Here is a 23,526-nt window from a genome sequence, read left to right on the forward strand (position 1 = left end):
TGCCATAAGAGAAGAAAACATCCTCTTATAAAGTGAAATACTTTTCAGAAAAAAATAAATACTAGCAACACCATATTGTACAGGGTTACGCATAATCATCTGTGCATGGATGGCGACAGATGGAACGAGTCTGAGAGGTGAGCCACAGCCAGGCTGCAGGGCTCTACGTCCAGCTTCACTCCTGTGCCCAGCAGGGTTACAGTGGCCCATTTCTTAACCTCTGTCTTGGTTCTCTCCCCTACAGAAGGACAGCATCAAAGCTTAGAACTCATGGATAGCACCTAGAACACCGTCTTGTGCATGCTAAGTTGTTAAAAATCTATGCATACCACAACCACAAGAATCTTGATTTCCAACTTCTAGGTTTCATTTGCAAAATTATATTTATTTATTTATTTATTTATTTATTTATTTATTTATTTATTTGGTGGTACTGGGGTTCCTGGAAGCCCTTCTACCTCCAGGCTACACTCCCAGACCTATTTTTTTTTTTTTTAATTTGGAAACAGGGTCTCTTAAGCCAGCGAGGCTGGCTCCGAACCAGCGTGATCCTACTGTCTCTGCCTCCCAAGCGTGGGGATTACAAGCATGCAACTCCACGCCCGGCTGCAAAATTAATTTTAAAAGCACTGGTGTCAGCCTCAGAAACATAGTGAGACTCTTAGCAATGTAGTGAGAACCTGTTTCAAAATAAAAGATGAAAAGGGGTAGGGGTATAGCTCAGAGATGGAATTTCCTGGGTTCAATCAGTACCACACACAAAGTTTTCTGCAGTCTGGCTCCAGAACTGTGATCTTCATCACCAGGACGAACAGTCATGGAGAGCAGAGGTCAGCCCCGAGGTTTCCCCTCTTAGCACTCCTTCCTGTTCTATGTCAAAGCAGTGCTCACTAAAAAGTGTAATAATTAAATATTTATTTTAGGGGAACTTAAAATAACAATACAATAATTTACAATTAGACCATCTTAACATGGGTCTGCTCTAAGTACTGCAGTATGTAGTCATGAAGCCAGATGACTACCATGGTGAATAAAAGCCTAAGCTTCACCTAGGCTTCCCAATAACAGACAGTCTTGCCAAGTTTATTTTGTTTATGAAATTCCAAATGCTATGTGTCTGCCTGCCTGTCATGCCAATCATGTTAGTCTCTATGTATCAACTATTCAACAATGTTCTCATACTTTTTATTAGAGTTTTACACTTTACTTTTAGACAAATTCGTCTTCTCCTTAGAAAATGGCATGTTTTGTTTTTCTAAGGACACAGGACATAGACTTTATTCTTTAAAAGGGGAAGATATTTTTCTTTTTAAAAGGGAAAGACATGTTTTAAAGAATAATTAAAAATGATATGACAAATGCCAAACTAACTTAGGTTTGCTATGCAAAGTATCACAAAGTTTTGGGTAATAAAGGAGCATTAAGTATGATTAGCATCTAATGCTAGAGGAGGAAGAAAAAAGAACAGGTAGAGTTTTCATTCCTTGGCTATGCAATTCCATAGTCTCTGCCATGCACAAAAAGTATCTTTATTCATCCACTCCAGAAAAATAAGAAAAAATAAACTGGTTGTGGTGGGGCATGCTTGTAATCCAAATCCTTGGGAGGCTGAAACAGGAGGATCACAGCCTGCTTCAGCAACTTAGGCTCGCTGCAATTTAGTGAGATGCTATTTCAAAATAAAAAGAATAAAATAGGGCTGAGGGTATAGCCTGGAGGTAGAATTCCGTGGATTTTAAACAATAGAAAAGCATAAAGAAAAGTAACATGGGGTTGGGGACATAGCTCAGCATCAGAGCATTTGCCTAGCATGCATGAGGCCCTGGATTTCATCTGCAGTACACACACACACACACACACACACCACATACACAAAGTAAAGAAAGAATAAGCTGCAGATACTCTGCTATGTCACTATGTCACCCAGGCAGAAATGGTAGAATGGAACTAAGACCTTAACCAAATTGCCATGGTCTTACTAATATCTAAAATGTAGAAAAGGCCTGCTCCCAGGCAAAGTAAAAAACAAAATTAAAATTCTGCCAAATAGAAAAAGACATGTGATTTTATAAACATTCACTAAAGTGTGAATATATCCACTCCAGGTAAGCATGTTTTGAATCACAAATGGGATTATAAATAAAACCATAAATAGCACAAAAATGTGAAGAGATATTAAAAGCAAGCACTTGAATAATAATCTTGCAGACATAGAAGCATTACATGTAGGAGTGGAGTGCTCATACACAGGGTGAAATATTGCACTATCCTTTTGACAGTCCCCTCTAATGTCTACTTCCCAAGACTCAAAAACAGAATACTTTCTGCCTGTCCTTCATGCTAATTTCAAAGTGCCTGGTACTTTGCTAGGCACTACAGTGATTTTGCTAAGCAATCTTGCCTACTTCTCCATGACAGTTTTGTAATTATATATGATTATAAAAATGTCTGATTGATGTTTTGATGCTACAAAAATTATTTGTTTTCTTTCTTTCCCTTCCTCTCTCCCTCCCTTTGTTTCCTTGTATTGAGGATTGGCCCTTAGACACATTCTACCGCCAAGTTACACTCCAGCCCTTTTTATTTTGAAGCAGGGTCTTACTAAATTGTTGAGGTTTGCCTCAAACCTGTGACCCTCCTCTCTCAGCTTGTAAGTACTAGGATTATAGGCATACGGCATCTACTCTATACCTGGTATGGTACATCCAACGCAAAATAAATGCCCAATAAGTATCACAAATTACTAGCTGTTTAAAACAGCAATCATAATATGGTTTCATATGTTTAATTGTAAAATTTTATATGTAACCACATAACTCAAAATATCTACATGTATATTTTTCTCCTTTCATTGTTGAAATTGTAAAACCTTTCCAGAAATATTAATATTTTTATATCAAATTATAGTATTTCACATTTAAAAAAGCTCATTGAAAGCATGCCCTCAACAACTGAATCTTTTTGCAGAACAATGTGTTTTGTACATATAAAGTAGATTAAAGCATTTAGGAATAAGAAATTGAAGAGGTGAGAATTTTTTTATTGCACTAGATCAATACATTTTAGTATCCAGGTTTTAGCCTCATGTAGCTATTTATTAATTGCAAATGACTATTATCAAGAGACACAAATCTGAACCCTGAAAATACACACCAAGTGTTTATTTGCTAAACTCTGGGAAACTGCACCCTCTCCTATCCAACCCATTCATCACATGCACAATTTTAACAGACTCAGTTACTACTCAGTACAAGGTTGAAAAAAAGCAGCTATTAAGAGGGAATATTTGGCAGGTGATAATTCAACAGCAAGGCTGATGGCAACCTTGGCATCAGCCCATGGCAACACAACAGTTAAGACAGTACCATCTATCTGATTATTAAAGTACTTCATTATCTGTTGGTAAGTAACCATCCAAGCTCTGTCAGGTTTGGTCAGTGTCTCCATCATACTGACAGTTAAAAACAATGTTCCAATGAATCTAAAACACCTATTTTCCCCTATATTTTACTTCTTTTTTTTTTGTGGTACTGGGGTTCCTGGAAGCCCTTCTTCCTCCGGGCTACACTCCCAGACCTATTTTATATTTTTGAAACAGGGTCTCTTACGCCAGCAGGGCTGGCTTCGAACCTGCGCGATCCTCCTGTCTCCGCCTCCCAAGCGCGGGGATTACAAGCGTGCGCCACCACACCCGGCTTATATTTTTCCTCTGAAATAATCTTTTTATACCTTAATTGGTGCATTATAATCTCACATCGTGGCTCACAGTGATGGTGACATACATGCACAAAGCATTTGGTGGGCTTTCCCCAGAGCACCCTCCCTACTCCTCCTTCCCCCTACAGGATACTGAGATTAGCATTGGTGTTCTAACATATGGAAAACGGTGCATGTCACAATTCAACAGGCGATTGTTTTTCAGTGCCACCTACAATAATAATGCCTCTTATGAGTAAAAGCACCTTAGACTCAACAAAACAAAATGATATAAATATCTGTCATCATTAACAATAATAATGATCAATAAGTGATCATTGAGAGGTCAGATGTCATCCTAAGAAAAATATCTCGACAAACCATTCTGGCTCCATTTTCAAAAGAAAAACAACACACGACCCCAATCATATTCTCTTCCATGAACCATTTTAAAAATGGAAATCAAGAACCAAATTAGATAGTTCTCATTACCTTCAAAGCCATCGTTATCAATGTCGCCAAGATTAACTATGGATTCCCCAAACCTTGCAGCATATTTGTCGCTTCCGACGAGCACTGTCTCCATTTCACTCATTACTGCTCCCTACACAGAAAGGGAAAGAAAAGGTGTCAGAGGAACACTCCCTGGCAACTTTACACATGATTTACTGCTGTAATTGGATATGGATTTTTTCCTAATGTGTCAAACAAGTTGGACAAACTACAGACTGAGCTTCAGTACACACATCTCGGTTCAATTCAGTAAATATTTATTGAATATGTCAACACATAGAATAGTATGATCAGAGCTCAGAGGACACAAAAACTTGTCAAATTCGTGATCCCTCACTTTGAAAATCCAATAAATCATTTTGATAATTCAATTTAACAAATACTTATCGAGCTCTTATTAAATACAATGCACTGCAGAGAGAGAACAGGTGAATGGGGAAAAGGCAGAATGTGTATAAAGCACCTCCCTTTCCTGAAGAATCCCACGGCTACTGGGAGGGCCTGGAAGAGCACGGAAGTGAATAATAACTGCAGTGCAGTAACAAAAAGTGAAGAAAAAAAACCTTCCAGATGAAGCAAGGAAAGAATGTCAAAGCAAGAAATAAGGTAAGAATATGGAAGTTTCCTAACAGAGACAACATATGTGTTGAAAAAACATATAATATTTGATGTGCAGAAAAAACTACCTGCAAGAACAAAATTCCAAAAGATTTGGCTATAATGAGTAGATGTATAAAGGATAAGACAAAAAGTACTCTTCCAATCTTATGGCATAGGAATTTGATTATATAGAAAAATGTATTCTTTTGGGGGGAGGTGGTACTACGGATTTGAACCTAGGGGCATTCTCCCTCTTAGTTACACCCCCAACCCTCTTTTATTTTGAAATGGGTTCTTGCTGAGTTGGTGAAGGTCTCAAAGAGTTGCTGAGGCTGGTCTCAAATTTGCAATCCTGTCTCAGCCTCCCAATACAGGCATGCACAATCACATCTGGTGGAAATTTACTCTTAACATAGTGAACAACAGGAGGGCACCAAGGGGCTCTGAGTTAAGGAGTGACATGAGTGAGGGTGGCCTTTGTAGCCTTATCCCAGCACCATTGAAGCATGTATTGATCAGTTTATATCTCAGAAGTTAGAAGAGTTTTTTCAATAAGATAATTGAGCCAGGCGTGGTGGCGAACACTTGTAATCCCAGATGAGACAGGAGGATTGTTGTTCGCGGACAGTCTCAGCTACTTAGTAAGGCCCTTTGCAACTTGGTGAAACCCTGTTTCAAAATAAAGAATAAAAAATGCTCCTGGGTTTCATCCCTAGTACTGCAAAAAAAAAAAAAAAAAAAAAAAAAAAAAAACCAAGATAATTGATTATCCTGAATAGTGAGCTATTGCAATAATAGCTATCTATCTTCTTTATAAACTCTGACCATGCTGGTATCCCATGCTAAAAATAAATAAATAGAGCCAGGCACTGTGGTGCACATTTGTAATCCCAGTACTTGAGAAGCTGAGACAGGAGGATCACAGTTTCTCAACTAGGAACAGCAAGTTGGTGAGATCCTATTTTAAAAAATAAAAGAATAGCCGGGCGTGGTGGCGCACGCTTGTAATCCCTGCGCTTGGGAGGCAGAGACAGGAGGATCACGCTGGTTCAGAGCCAGCCTTGCTGGCTTAAGAAACCCTGTTTCCAAATTAAAAAAAAAAAAAAAAATATATATATATATATATATATATATATATATAAAAAATAGGACTGGGAGTGTAGCCCAGACGTAGAAGGGCTTCCAGGAACCCCAGTACCACCAAAATAAATAAATAAATAAATAAATAAATAAATAAATAAATAAATAAATAAATAAATAATAAAAGAATAAGCCGGGCGTGGTGACGCACGCTTGTAATTCCAGCATTTGGGAGGCTGAGACCAGAGGATCACGGTTCGTGGACAGCCTCAGCTACTAAGTGAGGTCCTCTGCAACTTAGTGAGACCTGGTTTCAAAATAAAAAATAATAAAAAGTAGGGCAGGGGGTATAGCTCGGAGGACGAATGCCCCTGGGTTCTATCCCCAGACCCGCAAACAAAACAAAACAAAACAAAAAAAATAAAATATAAAATAGGTCTGGAAGTATAGCCTAGAGGTAGAAAGCCCCTGGGTTCCACCTCCAGTACCACCCAAAATAAATAAATAAATAAATAAATAAATAAATAAATAAATAAATAAAATAAAATAGGAGGTTTGGAGATATAGCTCAGAGGTAGAATGCCCATGGGTTCTCTCTCCCCAGAATCACATACACATAAAAATAAAACATGCACTACTCATCATAAATCCTTTTGCCTTTGTAAAAACTACACCCATCATTTCCAGAACACACATGTCCTTTCCTTGTGATGTGTCCCTTACCTTTTTGTTTCCGATGGAAAAATTTCTATTCTCATCTCAAATATTACTGCCTCTGTAAAGCCTTTTTGACTCAGAGCAAACTGCTTCTTACACCTTGTATGTACTTACAATATGCCCTTTACCAAGTTGTAGTCACTTGTTTATCTCATGTTTATTGTCTTTACTCTATCCTGAGGCTCTGGTATTGGGACTAATATTATTCTCACTGTTTTTACAGTTCTTGTCACTGTCCAGATACTCACTGTCACTTTATTCTAAATGAAGTGAGATGATGGAGTCATCTCTGCAGATGCAAGCAGGACATCAAAACAGTGGTGATTAAATCAAGGGAGGGAGGGGAGAAATGGCTGCTAGGAAATACCTAGTATACAGAGAAGGGAGGGTGGCTCCTGAGGGACCAGGTGAGGCTCAGACATAAGATGATGCCGTCTGGGAAGAGAGTTTCAAGGGAAGTGGTAAGCACTCTTTAGTATCCTGCAGTCACAGAGAGCAGTGACCAAGAGTTCTCTGGGGACATCTGAGAGCTATTTTCCTAGAAGTAGGTGGAAGTCAGAATCATTCAAGGATTACTCTTTCTTCGGTTCATTCAAAAATAATTGTGGAGCACCTACTTATCTAGGACTCTTCCAAGCCCTGAAGCTTCAGCAGTAAATAAGACAGATGATTCCTCTACCTCGTGTCTACACTCCAGTAGACAAGAGCAAACCATATAGAGAGAAGTATCGTGCCACTTAGTGGTTAGTGCCATTTCAGGAAATTAAGAAACAGGAGGTTAGACAGGAACAAAGAAAGATAATTCATGCCAGAGGATTTAAAAGCTGAAGTCAATTAGTAAACTAATACCAGCTTTCAACAGTGGTGCTTTCCTTCCAGTAAGTGTGAGGGAAGAGTAGGAGAGCAGTCTAGTGGGTGGGACTCCTCCCTTGCTATTTAAGTAAGGGAACTCTGTTTTTACTTATTTCTCATACTGGACTTAGATCTTAAGTGTGTATGTGGGGGGAGTTCCTATGTTGCTTTATCATAGGAATATTTGCTACTGTTTAAACCATTCTCACGAGTTTAGCTATTAAGAATGAAAGATCCTTGCAGCATGAGGCTGTAGTAAGTTGAAGGAAGACCACTTATAGACAGGGAGATTGAAATGTCTATGCAAGAAAATTACTGTCACTATCACTATTAATGAGATTCTAGCAATCACTGTGCAGATGATATGGCTCTACAATTAAATTTAGGCTTAAACACAGCTTAGGAAATCCCCAAGCATAAATAACTTCCCTACTCTATATTTAGAACTCTGATAAGCCCTCGGCTTTACAAGACTGGAGTGTTTTCCCTACTGAATTATACAGAGTTCAGCCTGATGGCTAGAAGGGAAACTTATTCAATGCTATGAAGCCATTGATTAAACAAGGGTATAAGGACTTTCTTGAAACAGACTTTACTTTTTTGAGTCGTGACTGAAAGACACTGAGCCATAATAAATGAATTCATTTTCTCACAAGCTTGCTCTTGTTTCCAAATCAAAGCAACAGGCCAAGAAGACATCATTAAGGCACTATCAATTCTTTGTTTTGATTTAATGTCAAGAAGCTAGGCTGGCAAGATAAGAACAGCAGAGCTCTTTAATTGAATTATCAAGTCATCAGTTTCTACAATACTACTCATGATTTAAAACTGAAATACAGCCAGCAGTTATCTATTTAAGTAATATACCCAGTTCAGAATATACTATATTGATTTCATATTCTTATCAAGAATATAACCAATATGAATTGTGTATTAACAGCTTATCAAAACATCTTATTTCTAATTGTTTCAATTCAAGAAACTAAAAAACATTTAATTTTTTGGTTGTTTTGTTTGTGGTACTGGAGATTGAACCCAGGGGCATTCTATCTCTGAGCTACATCCCCAACACTTTTATTTTTTGTTTTGAAACAGGGTCTTGCTAGGTTACTGAGATTCCCACTAAATTGCTGAGACTGTCCTTGAACCTGCTATCATTATGTCTCAGCCTTCCAAGTACTAGGATTACAGGCAAGTACCACCATGTCTGGCTGAAAGCATTTAATTCTTTACCTTCCACTGTTCATAACATTTTATAATTTATTACATTATGATGATGCTAACCATAGCACTATTTAAAAATCTGTTTTAAGGGATATATCAAAATCATTCTTCCAAATTATATTTGCATAAAAATAAAGCTATAAGGAATTTCAACAACTGTTGTGAACACATACAAGTTGTGAATGGAGAAATTTCATAGCAATTTATGTCCTGTTTCTGGGCTATCCAAGTGAAATAGCTGCACTTTTAACACACACTGTATTCCAGTTTTAGAAAGCATCAGCACTCTAAAATTTTTACTTCTGTCAGTAAAATAAGCCCAATAATCTATTATCTCAAAACTTGCAATTAAAACAGTTTCAGCTTCAATTGTTATTCACAAGGGGCATCCAGTGTGCGGGCAATTAGACGTACCGAACCAGAGTTGACGTACACGAACACACGGCCTTCCTCCCTGATGGTGCTCTGCATAGGGGCTCCTACGAGGAGGTCTGAGAAGCCATCTGAGTTGAGGTCCACGGCACAGACGGAAGCTCCAAAATATGAGCCAAGCTGTCCCAAAGCAAACCATATCCCATCATTGAGATAAAAGCAGGGCTGCTCACAAAAGCTCTCAACTATACCAAAGGTAGAGACATATTACCTTTTTACCTTTCATTTCATGTAAGATATTCAGTTCTTTGTCATCAATGCTGAATATATATGCCTGCAATTGGGGAAAGAATTAGAAAAGTTTGTATTGCTGTGAAATTTTTTCTTTAAAAAACAGCTAGGAAACTCTTTAAAGCACACGATGTACTTATACATATAGTAGTCAACCACTAAGCCAAGCATGAGGGAGGGATGGGGAGGGAATAGGGTAGGGACTTGGTGGGGGCTGGCTGGGTGATATGTGCATTTATGTCTACACAAGTTTTTTTTTTACCCCATTATGATGTATAAATACAATGCACCAATAAAAAAATAAAAATAAAAATAAAAATAAGTAAATAAAAATAAAAACTAAGGAAAAACAGCTTATTTTTGTTTGATCAAAGCACCAATAACTATTAAAAAATAAAAGTTAATTATTAAAACATTAAAAAAATTTGGAGTGCCATGGAAAAGCTTAAAGGTCTATTTTCATATTTTTATGCCTTACTTACAAAAATAGTCTCTCAATTATCTTATTGATCCTATAGAGATCCCAGAAAGTATTGTTTGACTCACTTTTCAAAAGTAAAGCACAGAAAAATAGGATGATCAATATTTACATACTAATGCATTAAAAGTAGAATCAGAAATGAGATTTTCCAGCTGGGTGTGGTGGTGAACACTTGTAATTCCAGTACTTGGGAGGCTGAGACAGGAGGATTGCAGGTTTGTGGCCAACCTCAGCAACCTCTGGAGGCCCTCTGAAACTTAGTGAGACAGGGTTTCAAAATAAAAAACAAAACAAAATCAGGCTGAAAGCATAGCTCAAATGTAGTAAGATAGTATGCCTGAGTTCAAGCCTAAGTACCACCACTCCCCCCAAAAAGGAGAAATTAGATTTTCCCATTCCTAGTCTTACCATAAAACATGTAGTAAACAATTTCCACAAATATTAACCAAATGTATATTCCCTGGTCATCTTTAGATAATTATGTGGTACTGGGGATTGAACTCAGCGGTGGTTCACCTCTGAGCTATACCTCCCAGCCCTATTTTTTTTATTTTGAAATAGGGTCTCACAATGTTGCTGAGGGTCTAAGTTGCTGAGGCTGGCTGCAAACTTGCAATCCTCTTGTCTCAGCCTTCCAAGCACTGGGATTAGAGACGTGTGCCATCACTTTTATCTTAAAACAATTTTATCTTACAATTTATTTATAAGGAAAGAGAAGTCTCATTTACCTTATCTAATTTTCCTTAACATCATTCTGCTAAATTTCCTCTAAAACCATGAATCTTTCATAAATTCCAGAAATTGAATAGATTATTCATCATTTCTAATTGTTTCTTAAAATTTTTGCAGTTTGACTTTAATATCCTGTTCTCTCATGCAATTTGTGCAAACCGTTGTGAAGAAGTCAAGATAGAAATACAATTCTTACTTTACCAATCTGTTCATGTTGAGGGGCCCCTCCTACCACCTCAGTAGTCTGCTCGCTCCGAAAATGGCCAGCACCCACTGAATACCCTGCAAAACAAAGGAGAAAGTACAAGGACCACGGCTGACCATGAGTGAAACATTTCCTAACTCTTCTCGTAGAATTAAGTGAGACTGAACTCAAAATGGCTATATTAAGTAGTGCATTAAGTATACTTAGCATGATACATAAAACTCCCATTTGTTATGTTTGAAGCAATTTTGATGTATGTTTTGAAACTAATCATATGGTTTATATTTCCAAGTTCTAGAAGCTGAAAATATTACCTTCACATATGGTTCGTGAGTTTCTGTACAGCATCAGTAATCATCTTCTAGGATTATATTTGAAATATTTGAGTATTTTAAGCTTTCTAAGCTTTAAGTAAAATCTTCCTAAATTTCAACATTTTTTGCCGTGAAATCTTTCTATCATGCTGACTTTATGACACAAAATATAAAATATAGTAAAATATGTTTTATGTGATAAGAGGCATAATATCAAATTATATTTCTTATAATACTTCAAAATATCCTTCAATAATAAATAGGATTGCATTATAAATTAATTCCTTCTGTTTGAGAGAAAATACTGCCTGTTTTATTGCAATTATTTCTGAGTATAAGATGCTCAAATTGAAGCACATATAAACAAATCTGTTTCCTAAGAAACCTTAGGGAAAGGATTTATTGTAATAGAATTATTGCCAGAAAAAAATGTCTATATAGATGATAAAATGTCCTATTTTCTGACTTAGGAGATAATAATGAGCAGGAGGAGAATAATGCTAAAAAATTTGTTACATGCTGGGAAATATCTAAGATTTTATATTAGGCAAAAGTCAGTGAGCAGTTTTTAGATGACATTTAATGACATCACCTTTTGTCAGAATGCAGATGCCAGCTCCACTGATTTTCATTCGGTTTCTCAAACTGTACTTATGTGCCCATACACACGTGGTTTTTTGTTTGTTTGTTTGTTTGTTTGTTTGTTTTGTGGGTTTGAAGATAGAATCCAGGGGCATTCGACCTCCGAGCTACACCTCCTACCCTATTTTTTATTCTTTTATTTTGAAACGGTCTCACTAAATTGCGGAAGGCCTCACTAAGTAGCTGAGGCTGCCCGCTAACCGCGATCCTCTGGTCTACACACATGTTTAAGCGAGGATACTCACATAAAGCTCTGACAAAAAAGTTTCTGGGGCATGTAAGCAGCCGAGGCCACCTATCTAATAAGTTGACTGCATAAAGATCCAAGTTTATCTGTGTTTTCTAAAGAAAATCACCAAAGGGGGAAAAAAAAAAAAAGAAGTTCTAGTCTCAGAACTATATAGTGGCAACTGTAGTCAATATAAAATATTAAATTCACTAAAGTCTCATAGATTTTACCCTTAAAACAGTTTCTGAATTGACTGTCTCTTCCATTTCAACTAGCCACTGAGATCTTTTGAAAATTTAGTTGTCCCTACTTATAGTTACTAGTAACTATAGGACACAGATAATTTGATTTTGACAATTTTTACAGTACCTAAATAACTTCCAAATTTTACTTGATTGTTTTTGTCTAAAAATGCCTTGTACTTATTTGTGGTTATATTGTAGACAAAAAGAGAGCCGGTCCAGTAAGATGATCCTGGGGCTCCCATCACAATTAAATCCTGGAAGAGAAAAACAACTTATCACGCTCTGCAGGTTAAACCTCACCACCTAAACCTTCCCCCAGAAATAAAACATTTTGATTAAATAACAAAATACATTTAAATAATATAAAATATAAAAATTTTACTTGTAATATATTTAAGTGAAAATTTTATGTATAATATAAAATATGAACATTAATTTAGTAATACATCAGGAAAAAAAAACAGAAACAAGCTAATAAATTTTCTTCTAAAGGTTGAATCTCAGTGAAGAAACTCTCATAAAAACCACAGAATCCTTAAGTACTTGAGGAAGCTTTCAAGAGAAAATCAATATGGCTTCTACTAAAGAAAATTACTGTTAGTAATTCATTCACACTCATTATGAAGATAATTGTATATATACTGCCAGAGAGTCAAAATAAACTCCATTTCGTTCAATTTGCAAAAACCTACTGACTGGTTTTCCTCACTATGTTAGCTCAAGAAATAAAATCCTAAAAACTTTGGGGCATACTTTATTATAAATACAAATTGAGTCAAATTTCAACAGAAGGAAGATTGGAATGTGTAAGCCCTTGTCTGGTATAATACAGAAACTTGAAGCAACTAAACCTATATATAATATTTCTGTGTTCTGTAAACAATCCCATACTTTCAAAAAGTCAATTCAAATATAAGTTTTAAAAAGCAATATGAACAGTTTTAATAGCACTTTTAAAACTTGTTAACTCAAGCTGAGTATGGTGGCACATGTCTGTATTTCTAGAATTTGGGAGGCTGAGACAGGAGGATCATAAGTTCAAGGCCAACCTCAGCAACTAAGGACTCTATTTCAAATTAAAGAATACAAATGACTGGGTGTGTGGTTCAGTGGTAGAATGACCCTGGGTTCAATCCTCAGTATAAATAAAAACTGCTAACTCAAACTTTGATATAGCCTGGTCTCCACAAAATCAGAAAATATTTATGAATTCATAATGGAGTTTCAAAAGAAACTAGAAGATTTGAGGATGAAGTATAACTGAGACCTTTCATAGTACACCTAGAGTTTTAGAATATACAAAAGTTTGGAAATATATCTCATTTAAAAGAATATTGTTAAGCTCTGAAACCTAATTGTGATTTTTATGAAAAAATAGACTCATATTTCCTTTCTCCTTCAACTAGAAATAAAAAATAACATATGTAGGTATCTTTACTACTTATGTTAACAAATAACTATAGCTACTTTTGCTTTTCATTGTTGATAAAAGATATATTCTTTAGCACAGATTTTAGTTGATATGTGGTATAACCATCTAAATGTTGTTTTCTCAAAATCTATATGAAATACTGAGCAGTAAAACTAAAGCTGTAATATTTGTAACTTTAAGAGATAGTATTCAGATGTTACACAATTTTTATCTCAAAGTCAGACAGCAGTCCTCTAAACCTTCAAAAGAATTAAGGTTCCATAGAAAAGCATTCAAAATAGCTAATTTTTGAACTATTACCTTTGTGTGAAAACTAGATATTCCAGCTTGACATGATGCAAAATTTTCTCCAAATTTTTTCACATAATCTACAATAACATATAAAAATAATTTAGGATTATTTTCTATATAAAGACATAATCCTCCATAATTTTATTTTTCCTGGAAATCCCTACAAATACCTTTTTTATTGGTGTACTGTACTCTCACACCATAATGTGGATCAGGTTGACAATGGCCTACATTCACACAGTACTTGGTTCCCCCCCACCCCCACTCCCCATTGCCCTCCTTCCTTATACTGAGTGTTCAGGTTAACAATGTTATGTTCACATCACATAGTCGTACGTAGATTTTCCATTAATGAACCTCAGCCTTCCTTTTCTACCCTTCTTGCTTTTGCTGAGGTTTCCCTTCCATTGTTTGGAGTCCTTTTGGTATTTTTTTTTTTATTCTTTATTTTATTTAATTTTTTTTATTTTATAACAATTTTTTTATTGAACATAAATAGTATACATTTACACTATATTTGGTGCCCTCTCCTCCCCGCCCCCATTTTCCCTTCCCCCCTCCCACCAATGGTTGTCCAGGTTAACCATGTCTTATTCATAATTTTACACATGTTCAGGTGTAGACCCTCATTAATCAAGACCGGCCTTCCTCCTCTCCTATCTTACCATCCAAACTTAGCTAATATTTCCCCTTCAATATTTGGAGTCCCACTGGTATTCTTTGTGTTTCCTAGTTTGGGCATATTAGAGGAAACATATGTATCTTCTTCTTCTGTGCTTGGCTGATCTCACTTAACATAATGTTCTCCAGGGCTTTCCATCTTCTTGCAAATGATATAATTTTGTTCTTCTTTATGGCTGAATAAAATTCCATTGTGTGTATTTCCCACAGTTTTGCTATCCATTCATCTGTTGATGGTGATCTGGGTTGGTTCCATATTTTGGCTATTACAAATTGTGCTGCTATGAACATAGGAATGCATATGTTGCTGTAGTTCTCTGAATTCAACCCCTTTGGAAAGATACCCAGGAGTGGTATAGCTGGATCATATGGTGGATCTATTCCCACCTTTCTTAGGAATCTCCACACAGATCTCCATAGTGGTTGAACTAGTTTGCATTCCCACCAACAGTGTAAAAGAGTTCCTCTTTCCCCGCATCCTTGCCAGCATTTGTTGTTATTTGATTTCTTTATGCTTGCTACTCTGACTGGGGTTAGATGGAATCTCAGTGTAGTTTTGATTTGCATCTCCCTGATGGCCAGTGATGAAGAACATCTTTTCATGTATCTATTGGCCCTTTGTATCTCTTCTTTTGTGAAGTGTCTATTTAGTTCATTTGCCCATTTCTTGATTGGGTTGTTTGTTTTGCTAGTGTAGAGTCTTTTGAGCTCTTTGTATACTCTGGATATTAGCCCCCTATCAGAGTGGTGGCTGGTAAAGATCCTTTCCCATTCTGTAGGCTTCCTCTTTAGGTTATTGATAGTTTCCTTTGATGAGAAGAAACTTTTTAGTTTGATGTTATCCCACTTGTTTATTCTTGCTTTAATTTCCTGAGCTTTGGAGGTTTTGTTGAGAAAGTTACTGCCTGTGCCAATATGTTGTAGTGTTGAACCTATGTTCTCCTCTACTAACTTCACAGTCTCAGGTCTAATTTCTAAGTCTTTGATCCATCTTGAGTTGATTCCTGTGTTAGGTGAGATATAGGGGTTTAGATTCATCTTTTTACAAATGGTTAGCCAGTTCTCCCAGCACCACTTGTTGAAAAGGCTGTCTTTTCTCCAGCGTATGTGTTTGGCCCCTTTGTCAAAGATTAATTGACTAAAGATGTGTGGGTTTGTTTCTGTATCTTCTATTCTAATCCACTGGTCAGTATATCTGTTTTTGTGCCAGTACCATGCTGTTTTTACTACTATTGCTCTACAGTATAGTTTGAAGTCTGGGATTGTAATGCCTCCTGCGTGTTTCTTGTTATTGAGAATTGCTTTGGCTATTCTAGGTCTTTTCTTTCTCCATATGAAGTTCATGATTGATTTTTATAGGTCTCTGAAGAATGTCACTGGTATTTTGATGGGAATTGCATTGAATCTATAGATCAGTTTTGGCAGAATGGCCATTTTGATGATATTTATTCTGCCTATCCATGAGCACGGGAGATCTTTCCATCTTCCAAGGTCTTCTTCAATTTCTTTCTTTAATGTTTTATAGTTTTTGTTGTAGAGGTCTTTTCCATCTTGGGTTAGGTTTATTCCTAGGTATTTTATTGGTTTTGAGGTTATAGTGAATGGAATTGTTGTTTTTATTTCTTTCATTGTGGATTCATTGTTGGCATAAAGAAAAGCCACTGATTTCTTTAGGTTGATTTTGTAACCTGCAACTTTGCTGAATTTGTCAATCAGGTCCAGAAGTCTTTTGGTTGAGTTCTTTGGGTCTTCCAGATAAAGGATCATCTCATCTGCGAATAAGGATAATTTTAATTCCTCTCTTCCTATGTGAATTCCTTTGATTTCCTTCTCTTGTCTGATTGCTGCAGCAAGAGTCTCAAGGACTATATTGAAAAGGAGTGGTGATAGTGGGCATCCTTGTCTTGTTCCTGACTATAGCGGAAATTCTTGCAGTTTTTCCTCATTCAATATAATGTTGGCTTTGGGTTTGTAGTATATTGCCTTGATGATGTTGAAGTACTTTCCTTCTATCCCAATTTTTTGCAGTGTTTTTAACATAAATGGGTGTTGGATTTTGTCGAATGCTTTTTCAGCATCTATTGCTATGATGATGTGGTTTTTGTTCTTGGTTCTATTTATGTGGTGAATAACATGTATTGATTTGCGTATGTTGAACCAGCCTTGTTTTTCTGGGATGAAACCGACTTGGTCATGATGTACTATTCTCTTGATATAGTTTTGAATGCGTATAGCTAGTATTTTGTTTAGAATTTTTGCATCTATGTTCATTAAGGATATTGGTCTGTAGTTTTCCTTTCTTGAGGTATCTTTATTTGGTTTGGGGATTAATGTGATACTGGCCTCATAGAAGGAATTTGGAAGAGTTCCATCTCTTTCAATTTCCCGGAACATGTTATGCAGTATTGGTATTAGTTGTTCACTGAAGGTTTTGTAGAATTCAGCTGGGAACCCATCTGGGCCTGGGCTTTTCTTTGGTGGAAGAATTTTTATTGCCATTTCTATTTCTTTAGTTGTTATTGGTTGGTTTAGGCTTGCTATGTCCTCTTGGCTGAGTGTAGGAAGGTTAACTGTGCTTAGAAATCTATCAATTTCTTCCAGGTTTTCAAGTCTATTGGAGTATAAATTTTTAAAGTAGTTTCTGATAATATTTTGAATTTCTTCACTATCTGTGGTGATATCTCCTTTTTCATTTCTAATTTTGATGATTTGAGTTGATTCTCTTTTTCTTTTGGTTAGTTTGGGTCCTTTTGGTATTCTAATATGCCCTAGCTTGAACATATGGATGTGTACCTATAAATATCTCATAATTTCTTACTCATTCATTTTCTAAAGGACCCTTGTGTTGCTTCCACACATTGGCTCTTGTGAGCCGTGCTGCAGTGAATGTGGAAGTACAGGTATCTCTTTTTGGTAATGACTCTATATCCTTTACGTTTATACCCAGAAGAGGAATTCCTGGATCATATGGTAGTTCTATTTTTAATCTTTTGAGGACCTTCCATAATGTCCATACTAGCTTACAATCCAACCAACAGCATGTGAGGGTTTCTATTTTTCCATGACCTTACAAACACTTGTTATCTTACATCTTTTTGGTAAGTAGTCATTCTAACAGGTGCACTGTGACCTCACTGCTGTATTATTTGCATTTCCTAATGATTAGTGATATTGAACACTTTTCATATACTTACTGGCTATTTTGATGCTTTATTTGGAGAGATAGCTATTCTGAGTTTTGCCTATTTTTAATTAGATTTTTTTTATTTGCTGTCAGGTTGGTGAGTCCTCATGAATTCTGTATATTATCATACATATGGTTTGTAAGTATTTTCTCCCATTAGGTTTTTGCTTCATTCTGTTTTTTCCTTTGCTATGTAGAAGTTGTTTAGTTTGATGTTCTGTTTGTTTACTTTTGCTTTGTTACCTAAGTAACTACTGTTATATCTAGAAAATCATTGCTCAAATCAACACCAAGGTACTCTTTTCCCTATGTTTTATTCTAGGAGTTTTATAGTTTTAGGTCTTAACATTTAAGCTTTTATTCCTTTTATGTATGGTGTAAGATAAGGCTTCAATTTTATCCTTTTGCAAGTAGATATCCAATTTTTCAACATCATTTGTTGAAGAGATTATCCTATTCTAGACTTTTTTACTAGCTGAAAATAATAGATGAGACCCATATAGATATGGATGTATCTTATTGCAAAGCTCTAATGAATGAATTATTTTGGAGCTTTCTAAAGAGATGAGCATTTTTTTCTTCTGAAGAACTGTTATAAATAAACCTCTATTTAAAGAACAACCAGAATCATGCCTTCTTTTTGGCTTTGACAACAGAAAACCTAAAATATTGCTATGTCATTTATATTATCATTCTCTGTCATGATTTCTCACTCTATATCTCATCTGATCTTATATTTTACAATATTGGGTGTGTTGGATTTATCCTGTCTTGAATGTTCTTTGTAAAATATGGCTAGATATATCTAAGCAAAAATAAAACTATACTATGAAAATGTTTAAAAGTATAAACTATTAGGCAACAGAGAAAAATAACCACATACATACTGAGTCTGAGTTTCACTGCAGTTGAGAATTTAATATTCACCTTTTATATTGTTGCATCCAATGATAAAATAAGAACATTTATAACCAAAGCTTCTTTGGGACATCAAATTCCAAAGAGGAAAGATCCCAATATTATTAAAATCAATAATTGAAATGAGTATTTGGCCAAAGTTCTGTCAGTTAAAAAAAATGGGGATGCTGAGTTTTTGTTTTTTAGTCAGAAAAATAGAAATTGGTATTCATACATATATATTTTTCTTAGTTCTCTAAAGACATGCTTCTCTAAAGTTTAGTCTTGTAGCAGATATTTTAAGAGTGTAATGGTCTACCCACTGAGATATCTAGGCACCCATAGATAGCATCCAAATGTTCTGTTGACAGTCATACCTGCCTTTGCTCACCTCAGCCCTGTTTACATTCATATTCTATGTTTAACGTACCTATAACACAAAATGTTCATAGGAAGATCTTTCATACTTAAGTTACCAATCTCTTGTTATCTGGAGCAGTACGTATCAACAACAACTCACAAAGAGAAAGAAGATGCCAAGACAACAGAAACACAAACCCAAGAACTTTCTAAAAATATGAGAACAAGGAACAATGATGAAACAATTCCCACAACTCAAGAATAAAGAAGCCAGGCATGTTGGCGCACGCTTGTAATCCCTGCATTTGGAAGGCGGAGACAGGAGGATTGCGCAGGTTCGAAGCCAGCCACGCTGGCTTAAGAGACCCTGTTTCCAAAAATAAAATAGGTCTGGGAGGGTATAAAATGGCTTCCAGGAACTCCAGTACCACACACACACACACACACACACACAAAAAAAAAAAAAAAGAATAAAAAAGATCACCAATATTAATCTAAAAAAATACAAGAAAAATAATTCCATATCTTGATATTCAATATGACGAAAAGCCTCACAGTAAATGTATGGAAAATGAAAGAGAAAATTGTCATGACCTTCAAAGTAGTGTTAGGAGGAAATTTTATAAAATTGAGCCTAATGATACATCTCAAGAACCTTGAAAAACAGAAACCATCCAGTCAAAAAGGCAGAAGGCAGAAAATAATTAAAACCAGAGAAAAAATAAATAGAGAATAAAAAACAAGACACAGTATTAACAAAACCAAAAGCTGGTTCTTTGAAAAGATTAACAATATTGACAAACACCTTGCCAACCTAACCAAAAGAATGAATCAACTCAAATTATTAAAATCAGAAATGAAAAAGGAGACATCACCACAGAGAGTGGGGAAATTCAGAGGAACATCAGAAATATTTTGAAAATTTATTCTTCAATAAACAGAAAAATATGGAAGAAATCGACATATTTCTAAGCACATATAACCTACCTAAATTGAACCAAGAGGACAAAGAAAACCTAAACTGACACTGACCAATAGTAAAGAAATAGAAATCACAATAAAAATTCTTCCATTAAATAAAAGCCCAGGCTCAGATGAGTTTCCAGCTGAATTCTACAAAACTTTTAGAAAACTAAATCTAATACTCCACAACTTATTCTGTGAAATTAAAAGAGATAGAATTTTTCCAAACTCCTTCTATGAGGCCAGGATCACATTGATACCAAAACCAAACAAAGATAACTGAAGAAAATATTACAGACCAATATCATTGATGAACAAAGATGCAAAACTTCTAAACAAAACATTAGTTATATGCATTTAAAACCATATCAAGAATATTGTACTCTACGGCCAATTTGGTTTCATCCCAAAAAAGCAAGGCTAGCTTAACATATGTAACTCAATACATGTTATTCACCACATAAATAGAACTTATAACAAAAATCACATGATCATATCCATAGATGCTTAAAATGCATTTTACAAAATCCAACCCCAGTTCATGTTAAAAACACTGCAAAAAATTGGGATAGAAGGAACATATCTCAACATCATTAAGGTAATATACAATAAGCCAACATCATACTGAATGGGAAAAAATTCCAAGAATTCCCTCTAAAATCAGGAACAAGACAAGGATGTCCACTATCATAACTCCTTTTCAATATAGTCCTTAAGACTCTTGCCAGAGCAATAAGACAAGAGAAGTATATCAAAGAATTCAAATAGAAAAAGAAACACCAATCTCTGTGGCATACACTTGTAATCCCAATATTTTGGAGGCTGAGATAGGAGGAACATGGTTCCCAGACAGCCTCAGCTGCTTAGTGAGACCTTTTGCAAATCAATGAGATCCTGTTTCAAAATAAGAATTAAAAAACAGAAATAGGAATATAGCTCAGAGACAGAATGCCTCTGGATTCCATCCCCAGGAACGCTAAATAAATTAAAACTATATGTGTTTATAGATGATATGATCCTATAAGATCCAAAAAAAAATCAATCAAAAGACTACTAGAACTGATTAACCAATTCAGCAAAGTAGCAGGATACAAAATCAACCTAAAGAAATCAGTAGCTTTTCTATATGCCAGCCATGAATCCACAATGAAATAAAGAAAACAATTCCACTTACAATAACCTCAAAAATCAATAAAATACCTAGTAATAAACCTAACTAAAGACACAAAAGACCTCTACAATGAAAATTGTAAAATGCTAAAGAAAGAAATTAAAAACTTCAGAAGATGGAAAGATCTCCCTGATCATGGATAGACAGAAGAAATATCATCATAATGGCCATTCTTCCAAAGGTGATCTACAGAATCAATGCAATCCCTATCAAAATAGCAATGTAATTCTTCATAGAGCTAGAAAAATCAGTCGTGGATTTCATATGGTGGAACAAAAGACCCAGAGTAGTCAAAGCAATTCTCAGCAACAAGAACCATGCAGGAAGTATCACAATTCCTGACCTCAAATTATACTACAGAGCCAAAGTAATTAAAACAGTATGATATTGGTACTAAATCCTTACCTTTCACTGTGCACAGGAATCAACTTGAAATGGACCAAACACCTGGAAGTTAGACCAGAGACTATGAAGCTATTAGAGAGAGCATAGGTTCAACACTCCTATACATAGGCACAGGTAATAACTTTCTTAATAAGACCTCCACAGCTCAGGAAATTAAAAGAATTAACTAATGGGATGGCATCAAACTAAAAAGTTTCTGCTCATCAAAGGAAATCATCAAGAATCTAAAGAGAAAGACTACAGACTACAGAAAGACTACCAGCTCTCCCTCTGATAGAGGGCTATTATCAAGAATATACAATGAACTTAAAAGACTTTACATTAGAAAAACAACCCAATCAAGAAATAAGCAAATGAATTTAATAGACACTTAACAAAAGAAGAGATACAAATGGCCAATAGATACATGAAAAACTGTTCAACATCATTATCAATCAGGGAGATACAAATCAAAACTACATGAGATTTCATCTAACCCCCATCAGAATGGCAAGCATAAAGAAGTCAAATAATAAATGTCGGTGAGGATGTGGGGAAATAGGAACTCTTCTACATTTTTGGTGGGAGTGCAAACTAGTTCAGCCACTATGGAAATCAGTGTGGAGATTCCTTAGAAAACTGGGAATAGATTCACCATTTGATCCGGCTATATCACTCCTGGGTATCTTTCCAAAGGGGTTGATATCTGAGAACTACCGTAACATATGCATACCCATGTTCATAGCAGCACAATTCACAATATCCTAAATATAAAACTAACCTAGGTGTCCATTAACAGATGAATGGATTCAAAATTATGAGAAATACACACAATGGAATTCTACTCAACAATAAAGAACAAAATCTGTCATTTGTAAGAAGATGGAAGGACCTGAAGAGCATTATGTTAAGATCAGCCAAGCACAGAAAGAGAAGGGACATATGTTTTCTCTGATATGCTTGAGCTAGGGAGTATTTCAGATACCAGAGAAACTCCAGATAATGGAGTGGAGCCAGATAGTAAGGGTAGGGGGGGAGGAGAAAGATTGAGGTTCATTAATGGAAATATTGCCATCGACTATCTGTATACATGTGAATATATCATTGTCAATCTGGGTACTTGGTATTGGGAGGGAAGGAAACAGGGAGGTGGGGGGGGGCACCAGGTACTGTGTGCATGTATGCCATTGTCAACATGATTTACATTATGATGTGAGACTATAATTCACCAATAAAAGCAAAAACAAAGAAAAAAGAAAAGGTGTTCACATATTTCTCTCATCTAGCTGATATCAAAGTCATGTCTTACCTTGGTAACATGGTGCCATCCTTTTACTGAGTTCTGTTCGTAAATCAGATGGCATTCCATAGCAGACACCAGTGGGGAGCTTATTTTCATTCTTTATATAGAAAATATTTTTCCATCTATGTCCACAAGTCTGAATAAAATAAAAGCACCCCAGATGACATGAAAGTTGCACCCAGGATGTCCGACTGTAAAACAGATTAATGGAGCAATCACAGCACATACCACGATGGATCCATTTTCTCCTGGCTGTCTGGAAAGTGTGACCCCCAACCACTGATTGTCTCTCTCTTCCAAACAAGTCTTTCCACAGGGTTCTCCATGAGGGCTACCTATAGCATTTGAAAATAACTTTATCATCAGTTATCTTAAAAACATCATTTTACAAGAGCAAAGACAATAAACCAAGCGCTCATCCCCAATGCTTTCTCTTCAGCCACTTCTCTCTCATCTTATATTCAGTGCACAATTTGGGTGAGTTACTCTGTGCTGACAAAGTAGGTCTCTCATATCAGCTGATTTGTGTTCATAGAAATGACCTCCATCCAGTGAAGAGGTGGCCTCAAAGACAGGTAAGAGGGAGAAGCCCACTGGAAACCAGGATAGGCTGTGCAATACAACCCTTTATTTAGCAATGCAAGCAAAATTACCAGCGTACTTTTAA

The 23,526-nt window shown here is 35.9% G+C and overlaps 1 protein-coding gene across 2 annotated transcripts in view; it reads right to left on the bottom strand.

Annotated features, from left to right (window-relative positions):
* ITGA4 (integrin subunit alpha 4) overlaps window positions 1-23,526 on the bottom strand; it is a gene marked incomplete at both ends in the record, with an annotated part of 85,378 nt that overhangs the window by 45,030 nt on the left and 16,822 nt on the right. For both annotated transcript variants that reach the window (XM_080689783.1, XM_080689782.1), the window contains 8 exons: window positions 4,189-4,300; window positions 9,097-9,234; window positions 9,326-9,388; window positions 10,755-10,840; window positions 12,318-12,447; window positions 13,926-13,993; window positions 22,866-22,995; window positions 23,088-23,194. In XM_080689783.1, the coding sequence (XP_080545909.1) occupies window positions 4,189-4,300; window positions 9,097-9,234; window positions 9,326-9,388; window positions 10,755-10,840; window positions 12,318-12,447; window positions 13,926-13,993; window positions 22,866-22,995; window positions 23,088-23,194 (834 nt within the window). The remainder of the gene's footprint in view (window positions 1-4,188; window positions 4,301-9,096; window positions 9,235-9,325; window positions 9,389-10,754; window positions 10,841-12,317; window positions 12,448-13,925; window positions 13,994-22,865; window positions 22,996-23,087; window positions 23,195-23,526) is intronic.

The sequence above is a fragment of the Muscardinus avellanarius genome (genome assembly GCF_963383645.1).
Source record: "Muscardinus avellanarius genome assembly, chromosome: 2".
NCBI classification, from domain to species: domain Eukaryota; kingdom Metazoa; phylum Chordata; class Mammalia; order Rodentia; family Gliridae; genus Muscardinus; species Muscardinus avellanarius.